Raw genomic sequence first — 9,848 nt, 5'->3', positions numbered from 1 at the left:
CATGAAAAGGAACAAAAGCCAATAATATGCATTTCCGACAATTTTTACCCAAATCAAGCTAGTACATTGTAGTAACATCTGTAGGGACAAATTATATGTTTTGTGGGACAATTTCAAAGTATTGTATGAAATCTTTTTTAAGAATTTAGATTTCTGCGCAGAAATCTGTGCAGAATTCTGCAGATTTCTGCAGAATTCTGCAGATTTCTGCAGAAATCTGCAGAAATAACCTGATCCCTAGGGAACTATCATTGTTATCTACATAGTTGTTGTCATCTTCTACATCACAATATGGAATGTCAATTGTCCAGGACAAACTATGCTTGAAAAGTGAGAGGTAGTCCGGAATTAGAGTGTCTGTCCGGAATTAAAGTGTCGCCTGTTATATTCAGAGTTCCCCAAAACCACGATAGTCATGAAAACAACCTCCGTATTAAAAATATTCAAGTACAAAATGGCCCACGATATGTGTGCGACATATCATTCCACAAAACGCAAATTTCTACGGAATATAACGTTTAAAATAACGAATTATAACGTGGTCTGTTGCTACAGGTTTGTTGGAAGTACAAACATGTACATTCAAGGAGCTAATTTGTTGTCTTACCTCGCAAGAAGTCTTTTTTAGCACCACGCCACGCCGCCATGTGGCAGTCGCCATTTTCGTTTCCAGACTCCAAACTCCGCCCGCCAGCGCCAGGAAATACCATTTTTCTCCCTCAAACATCCAAAGAACGCCACACATCCGACCTGGAAACGCCCAGACGATATACTGTACACTTGAGACGGATAATTTGCGGACAAAAAGCCGAAAATTTACCCCAAAAGTTGGAGAGAAGTCCCACACCGCACCCCACACGAAAGCGTGGTCACACTATGCCTGCAGCTGGTCGAATGGACCGTACCATGTGTGATAATTGCATAGGGGTGCCAACGAGATTAATCATTATTGCTTTTGATAATTAACCATCACCATTCCCCCACCAATCAAAAGTAATTATTCTCGTCAACCAATTTTAGACTTGTTTTCCGTGCCAAACCCAACGATCAGGATACCTTCTGCCACAGCAAGTGTTTATATCCCCAAACTTGTGGATACCCCTCCCCTATTTGTTAATGTACATTACCAGTGTGGACCTCTCCTTGGTGCTGAACTCACCATCAGTTCCATGTATTAAGTATTGCAGTTGTGGCCGCAATACTTTACTACTAGACGCTTTGTTTGACACAACAGTATACCCATGGACAAGCGAGGGATTGATGTATTTTAGTACATATATACAGTATATAGTACATTTAAGCCTGTATATCAATAAGATCTTTATTTCATCAAGTCACATACATTTTCTGAGGATTAGGAAAAAGTAACAACAGGGTTTATGGAAAAAACTAGGTGCCTGCCAGGCCAGGCTACCACAATACCAGGTATAATTTCTTGCTTAACAAGGTTTACAATGTAAAATGCCAATACCAATGCCATTCAGGCAACATTATAATTCCATATTGTATGTCTGTGATGTTGGTATGGAAATAAAGAATTTGAATTGGAAAAAAATTTGAAAATGTAGGAATCTTGTTTGTTTTAATAGCCCGCTTTTTTTTTCGCTTTAGATTTGGAGTCTGCTGAGGATGTCATCCATAAAGTTTATTTGCTGTGGCCTTACCAAAATTAATTAAACAATATTAAACACGGTATTGTGGGGAGGGCTAGAGGGATCAGGGAAATTGTGGGGTAAAATGAACTTATAAATGAAGGTTTTTCTTGATGTTAAGAGTATAACATAATGCGACGTTGTGTTACGTGGCGTCATGCGGCACAGTCTGGTGCGGCCAGACCGGCCTTAAGGGCACTGCGGAGGGCCCTAGTTTTTGAGTCACTAACTTCCCAGACAGAGAAGTAGTGGTCTCCTAAGCCATAAGACAGCTCAGCTCAGCCGTCCAAGGCTCGTACATGACAACCCACTTGGATTGCCATCTTCTCCCAAAAGAGGGAGGATGTTGTTCTGACATACATAGTGATTAACACACATTTTCCCACTGAAGTAAACACACACAACAAACACGTCTCAAAAAAGGCATTGGTGGGAACCTTTATTCTGAACTATCAAGTTCATGGAATAACCTTACATCAATTCTTTCTAACTTCTAAAGAATAACCTACCACCTCAAGTATATGTGTAAAGGATGGATTATAGATAGATGTAAGTAACATATCTCTACATATATATAACTCTTGTCCTAGCACAGCCCTTAGTATTTTTCTTTAGATTAAAACTTTTGTTTTGTTAAGAAATAGAAATCTTTAGATTAAAATGTTTTATTTTACTTGATATTAAACTCTTCAATGGTAATCTGTCATTAACATTTTAATATACTTTAGGTTTACAGTTCCAAAAGTGAAAATTTTACATCATTGAAAAATTTTTTGTCAGTATGGGATTTAATCATAACAGACTCTTCAAGATAGCACTTTTTAGGGTAAAATAATGAAAATCTTTCAACTTTTGCTGTGGCCTTATTTCTGCAGTTTCAAAAGTGCCACCGCAAATTCATGACACTACAAATATATATTTTTAATGCATGGTTACTGTACTACAGAATTCTTTCAACCGTGACCACAAAATAAAGCCACAGGAAAATTAAATGAATATACAATATCTAGAACTTCACCAGGTTACAGCCATTCACTTCCTGGGTCACCGCTTTCACTTCCTGTGGGTCATCATCACCTTATAAGGACGGGGAATACTGAAGAGGCCGGCGCCCTTGGGGTCAGGTGTAAGGTCGGGTGGAACCTCCCCCTCAGGCAGGCTGAACTTGAACTTCTGCACCAGGCCCCCCAGCAGGAGGAAGATGTCAGCTCTGGCCATCGGTTCACCTGGACAAGCTCTCCGACCAGCACTGCAGAAATAATCGAGGAATGGGGTAGAATTAGCTTAGCTTGTCCTGCACAAGTGTTTGAAAACTCATATTGTCTGCAGTTCCCTCGAACTTCTGCACCAGGCCCCCCAGCAGGAGGAAGATGTCGGCTCTGGCCATGGGTTCTGACCTGGACATGCTCTGCAACCGGCGCTGCAGAAATGAGTCAGAGTAGGGTAGAATTAGCTTAGCTTGTCCTGCACGTTTGTTTGAAAACTCATATTTTAACGTTTTATAACTTCAGCATGTCTACAGTTCCCTTGAACTTCTGCACCAGGCCCCCCAGCAGCAGGAAGATGTCAGCTCTGGCCATGGGTTCACCTGGACAAGCTCGACGACCGGCACTGCAGAAATGAGTCAGAGTGGGGTGCAATGAGCTTCTTCTTGAGCTTTGTGAGCCTGAGTTATACAAACTGTCTCTGTCAGGGGCTGATAGGATCACACCTGTGAGTCAACATTTTGATAACCATGGCATCTGTCATATTCTGTAACCTAATATCTATGTAGGTAACAATTACATTTGGCACTGTATTGTAACAGTAACACCTAACTGCACAGTGAACCAGTCATAATTGCCCTGATGAAATAGACAAAAAACAGTGGTTCTTGTTAAACAAGCAGTTATGTGGCATCGGTGGCACAACCGTTGGAGCGTTGGACTCAGAAGCAATAGGTCCGGGGTTCAATACTCAGACCAATTGCCCCGATGTTGTGCCATTGGGAAAGCACTTAACACTAACCTTTCCCTGACGGTGGAGTGACGCTTTGTAAAGTTGTGAATAAAGAACTAAAGAATTTTGTTTCTGAAATGTATGCCTTGCCTACCTGAATGGCAGGAGTGCAGACGGTTTGGGTAAGACTTTCCCGTCGTCGTCCAGAAAGCGTTCTGGTCGGAAGGAGTCGGGATCTCCCCAGATCTCAGGATCCCGCACGACGTTCCACAGGTTGGGCATGATCCAAGTGCCTTCAGGGATCTCATAACCTCCTGAGGGACACAAAGGCAGCTTGTTTAGTGCCATAACAGATGCTGTTTATGGATATAAAATGTTTATACATTGTAGTTCTAAAGTTTAGGCTTTGTTCCAATACAAGAAGAAGACTCACCATGAATTTTCACTCAATCTCATCTATCTTCATCAGTATGAACCAACAGTCTTGTGTTGGAAAAAACTCTATGGAACTAAGGATAATCTACCAACACAGGTGAGCTTTCTTTCAAAAGGATAAAATGTGTTTTAACACAATTTAGAAAAAAATCCCAAAGTATTCTCTGATGAATTGTAGATGTCAGCAAATGTCAGAAGGGATTTAGATTTAAAAATCAGCTTCATCTGGATGACAACATTTCTTGGAGTTCTAACAAAAGTTTTAACTTACTCAGTGTAGTGTCCACAGTCGTAGCGTGAGGGATCGCTATCGGCACCACAATCCCAAACCTCAGAACCTCGTTAATGGTGGCATCCATGTATGGCAGTGCTGTCCGGTCTGACAGCATGGGCTGTCTGTCCTGCTCCACCACGCTGTCCAGCTCGGCGGACAGCTTCTGCTGTACCTAAACAGAACAACACTCTTCTGTATAATGTCCTTGCTTCAAGCAAATGTGGGATGTCAACCACCCTCTGCATTCCTTGGTTCTGCAGCAGAGTACACAGCGGTCCCTGAAAAACGGAAACCACATCTCCACACCAAAATTTAGAACTGAAGAGAAAACCCTTCCTCTTTCAGGCAATAAGCCTCAGTAGTTTGCCTCTGTTTTTAAATGGACTGACCTATGAAAATCTGAAACCTATTTAATTTTAATTGTCAATGCCATACTTCTTAAAGTGTATTTCTTTCAAGTTTTTAATATGTAATACTTGTACAATTCAGCCAACACTGGCTGCCAATCAATGTGAATAAACAGTATTCATATTCGTACCTCCGGATGGGCAGCTAGGAGCAGCACAGACCAACGCATGGTCTGGACAGTCGTGTCCAAGGCAGCTGCAGTGATTAATAAAGAATTTAAAAAAACGTGTGTGTAAGGATATTGTGTACATCTACAATGTATTACTAGACTTTGTACAAATATATGTTTTGGATTTGTTAGGACTTCGATCTTGTAACCTGTATCTTTTATATTTTGTATGACCCTTATCTCTTCCCTAATGCCTAAAATGAAAAAGCTGCAAATTTGAGAATTACATGAATAAACAAAAGCACAAAAACACATTATATGTCTGTGAAGGTTAGATATCCTCAGGTACTGTAGTTTATCATAGACCGTGAGGATATGTTGTAAATGTCACTAAAATTAAAACTGAGCATACGCTGTAAAACATTTTGCTATTATAAAATAAAACTAGAATTTTAGAGGCAATTTTGCTCAATTTTGCTCCAGAATATGGGCTTTAAGAAATGTCATCCATAAAGTTCTCTCACCACCAAAGATGTCGATGACGGTCTGTCTGAAGTGAACGTCCGTGAGAGACCTGATGTCCTCATCTCCCTCATCCTCCGCCTCCCGCTGGAGCTGAATGAAGTGATCCGTGATGTCACGAAGGTGATCTGGGAAATAAAGAGAGTAGGTTTCAAATCATCTTTTATTTCAATGAATATACAAGATGAAAGTTGCTTGGTTAAAGCCTAGGTCCGCCCTTTATCACTTGCTATACTTAGAAGAGGAGGGCATAAGGCAGGTAAGGCAAAATGTTATGTGCAAGTAAGACAAAATGTTAAAAGTTATGTGCATCGAACAAAATACTGGTAGTGAAATACTAGTAGTGAAAATAAACCTTGGTCTGCAAAATGTATACCTACAGTACTGTAGTGTGCGTTAGTCCAGTGGTAAGTGGCCCTGCCTCTGGATCTAGAGTTCTGGATCTAGAGTTCCCAGCTATTGTCACTCGCAATATGCACATTACTGGATAGGTTTGCAGTCCCTTGGATGGAACATACCTGACTGTTGTACTTATCAAAAACACATTGTACTTTAAGTACATTGTACTTATCAAAAACAAGCTATTAGGAGAATTTCCCTGGTAGCATGGGGGCCATCAAATTATTGAAACCCTGAAAAAATTGGGATTGCTGTAACGGTTACAAATCGGATGGCACCCAGGCTGTTTCCTTATCAGGGTCAAAGATCCCATAGTTACCTGGGTCAAATGTCTGAACATGTCGGTCCAGTTCTCGCTTGAAGTACTCGAAGAACTCACCCATACCTTTTGCCATGGCAGTCTTGGCTGGAGGGGAACAGAGCAAAATTAGTCGGAATTCAGGAGAGCTGTACTCAGAGATGAAACCAAGTCTTTTGTAACTCCTATTCACTGCAGTATATAGTAGAGTGGATTCATAACTCAGTGTGGCAGGCTGAATAAAAGTTCTAAACAGGAACTATGTGGCTCCAGATACTAAGGGACAACTGCATGTGCGAGATGTCGGTTAGCTTAGGAATGAATCCACTCTATCCTATTCAATGAATAGTTAGAACAGACACACCTCTTGCATATTAAAGAACCCACCACACTTATTACTTTAAGTAGGATTTCCGGTATGAATAGCTAATGTACTTACTAAAACTAACTGCTGAAAACAAAGAAGAAAAAAAGACTTACTAGGAGTTGGTAGGAAGCCGAGGGAAGGATAGATATCAGCCAGCATCCCCTGTGCTCCGATCTCGAAGAACTCTTTGCTGAGATTCAACAGGAACTGGAAATCCTTGTCTTCCATCTTGTACCTGTTACATGTAAGACATGTAATGTATGAAACAGAAAATTCTACAGCTTCCATATTTTAGAGAAAAAAACAACAACTGAATTACTGTGTAAAGTTACAGCAGCATCTTTACATGACAGCTATTACATACATGTACATTATTACTCAAAACCAGCAACCCAAGTGTCTTACAGATACAAACAATATATCTGTGACCAATATGTAATACAAAATACAAAGGAAGCAAGCAGATAAATTTCTAAAGTGTCAGACATTTCAGAGAGCACCACTCATTGATAATCTTTCATCAGTGACAGTGGATGCTACCATGTTTAGTTTAAGTTCGCAGTGGCTACCATCCAAACAGTGACTTAGGAGTGGACATAAACTAAGCAGGATGGTATCCAGGCTAGATGCTGCCTGAAACATCAGTGAAAAAAGACAGTGGGTGCTATATGAAATATCTTGCTCTTCAGAAATTGTATCCAGTTTATTGAATTATTTTTTATTACATACTAGTCTGAATAAAGAGACTCTTTTTACACAACCAAGAGGTTACAGGGAAATGTATCTACAGTGCAGTCCCAAATATACAGGAGTGTGAATACTTTGAATTTGGGAGCACATCTCTGCTGCGCGATGTGAACCAGTTAGAAAAGTGCCCTGAGGAAGGTGACAGACGGACACCAAAATGTCAGCTGAATAGAAGACTTGGTTGTGTAAAAAGAGCCTCTTAATGCAGTGACTTGTTCTGCCTAACCTTAACCTAATGCTTAAACTTCACCGACATACCTGTGACCAAAGCTGGCAGAGCAGACCACATTGAGAACAAGTTTGAAAATGTGATCCTCCACATCCACAGGTCTCCCCACCATACTGGAGAACTCTGCGATGACCTCATTCAGGGCTCCCTGTACCTTTTCCTCTAAGGTGTGCCCTGTGGCATACGCTCTGAAAAGCACCAAGCATATTATAGCACTGACTTCTATTCTGAACATTCTCAGGAAACAAAAGTTTAGAACCAGCACAATACATGGATCTTATTGGCATAAAGAGACTATCCTACCTGACTGCACCATGGAAAAGTTTCCTCTGCAGTTTCCACGTAGCTGTGAAGTCTCCCATCACAATGTCCTTCCTGCCTTCTGATACCAGGTCTCCTGAAATAGGAGAAAAGGTAAATTTCATAGACGATAATTTTCATAAAGACTATTATAAGTATACTATAGTACCTACACTCATCACTTGGTGGTACACTACTTCTGTACCAATGAGCACTTCACCATTTAAAAAAAAAACTTGTAAACAAACTTATAAACCATGGAGAAAAGTCAGTGGGATTTTAAGACATGGAACTTTGTCCCCAATGATTTTCATAATGCCTTAAACTGGAACACAGCACTAGCTGTTACGCATGGCAATAAAAAAATAGGCACATGTTCAAGTACTTTGAGAGACAACCGGCCAGATAATTATAAGTATATGTACCTGTCATAGTATGTGTCCTGCCTGCGAAGTCTGCCCCTTTCTTCACGAAGGCCTCCCTGATGACGTCCAGACTGTTCAGTACCACCACGTCTCTCATGCCCAGCTTCAGACTGAACACATCGCCGTACTTCTTACCCAACTCAATAAACGTCAGGTAGAACTGCCCGCCAAACACTGGGGGGAGGTTTAGGAAAGAAAGAAGTAGCATCATGGAAAAGTCCAAAGTACATTTTTGACAAACTTTTTTGCTACAGTATCAACAGCTTACGGTGCCACAAAGTGTTGGTGGTATGCAGGGGTCAAATTTAGTGAGAAATCCTAGAACAAAATTAAAGTTTGCTGGACATGTGTGATGTGTGTTGTGTGATATGCTCCCCTAGCCATTCAATGCCCCGGTTTCACAGCAGATACAGAAATAACTGTGGGTACTTAGATTTACAAAATAGCCTCTACCAGGCTTTGAGAGGTGGCTGGATGGAAAGAGTAGAAATTGGCCAAATAGACAGATAACATGCCAGGGGAGTTGGTCTGCTGGAGAGTACAGTTTTGCTGGCAATTTGTACTCTCCAGCGGTGTCAATCTGCTATATATTTGGCCATTTGTATTCTTTCTAGCTGCCTCTTGAAGCCTGGTAGAGGCTACTTACTTAAGAGGTTGCCAATGATTGGCCAGAAGAAGGGTCCAGGTGGCATCCGCCAGCGCTTGATGATGTCCAGTACCCAGCTGACCAGTACCAGGGTGGTCAAGCCAACCAATGCGGTCATCAGCCATACAGTCCAACTAGCCATGCTGGGGAACAATTGAAGGGAAAAAATAAACAAAAACAGTTTGTAGGTATTTTGTATGTAACGCTTGTATAGCATTGGTTCAAACACTTGCTTGAGTTTTATTTTTTGTATGTAAGTTAATGTTCTTCCACATCATCATCAGGTGGGGGATGGTTGGCCACATACGAGTGTACAAATCAGTGCAATTCAGCTTGTTGTACATGTACCTCATGCTGTGAGGCTGATTTTTGTCATAAAACTGTAAAGAAAATGTAAATCTGAATGTTCAATGGTTTCTGCAATCAGTCTAGCATCAAGCTTATCATGCTGAGAGTCAGTGAGAAAGATGCCCATGGTGTCAGCAGCTATTTAAGGCAGGAGTAAGGTACTTAAAGAAGACTTGTGATGAACAAAATTGTCTGGTGTGGCTGACAGTGACAACACTACCACCTGCATTATGTAGGTTACTAGACTAGTGCATCCTTGTCCATGAACTCTATTACAATTTACATGGACGTAAACAGTGCGAACTCGTGCTATTGACATTATGCTGCAATAATTACATTACGCCACAACAATAGATAAGTGAGAAAAACAAGACGTAGAATGTGCAAAAGGTATATGGCACTCAGTGAGTAACACAAGACGTTTCCACAAGTAAATTTAGAATGATAGTTTGGGATACTTTTCGACTCAATTATACTCGCTTTCTACGCTACATGGGGTCCCTATATCTAGGTGCTGGGTTTCACTTGTGGCGGGCAGTAACTCACCAAAACTTTACTCTACACAACTTTAAACATGTTAACTTTACCCTAAGAATCATACCTGTTCCTTCTGGAACAAGGCAGCCGAATGTAGAAACGCTGGTGGTGACACGTAGCTCAAACTCAAAGGTACCTGGCCTTCGTAAACAAACCACTGACCCAAAACTTCACCCGTCCAACGGCTTGGTAACCTTTGACCCTAAGAGGCTAA

The 9,848-nt window shown here is 41.0% G+C and overlaps 1 protein-coding gene across 1 annotated transcript; it reads right to left on the bottom strand.

Moving 5' to 3' along the window:
* Positions 1 to 2,470: 2,470 nt before the first annotated feature.
* On the bottom strand, positions 2,471 to 9,800 carry LOC109483532 (cytochrome P450 1A1-like). Its single transcript, XM_019786565.1, has 12 exons — positions 9,699 to 9,800; positions 8,750 to 8,892; positions 8,104 to 8,277; positions 7,682 to 7,775; positions 7,408 to 7,566; positions 6,516 to 6,637; positions 6,057 to 6,143; positions 5,341 to 5,466; positions 4,838 to 4,902; positions 4,297 to 4,471; positions 3,745 to 3,904; positions 2,471 to 2,901 (listed from the first exon to the last, which is right to left on the bottom strand). Exons 2-12 carry the CDS (start codon positions 8,889 to 8,891, stop codon positions 2,706 to 2,708), a joined length of 1,500 nt encoding a protein of 499 aa, XP_019642124.1. The 5' UTR covers position 8,892; positions 9,699 to 9,800; the 3' UTR covers positions 2,471 to 2,705.
* Between the last annotated feature and the right edge of the window lie 48 nt (positions 9,801 to 9,848).

Source organism: Branchiostoma belcheri, unplaced genomic scaffold, assembly GCF_001625305.1.
Source record: "Branchiostoma belcheri isolate BF01 breed outbred unplaced genomic scaffold, Haploidv18h27 scaffold65, whole genome shotgun sequence".
Classification (NCBI taxonomy): Eukaryota; Metazoa; Chordata; class Leptocardii; order Amphioxiformes; family Branchiostomatidae; genus Branchiostoma; species Branchiostoma belcheri.
This window is presented reverse-complemented; position numbering and strand designations above follow the sequence as displayed.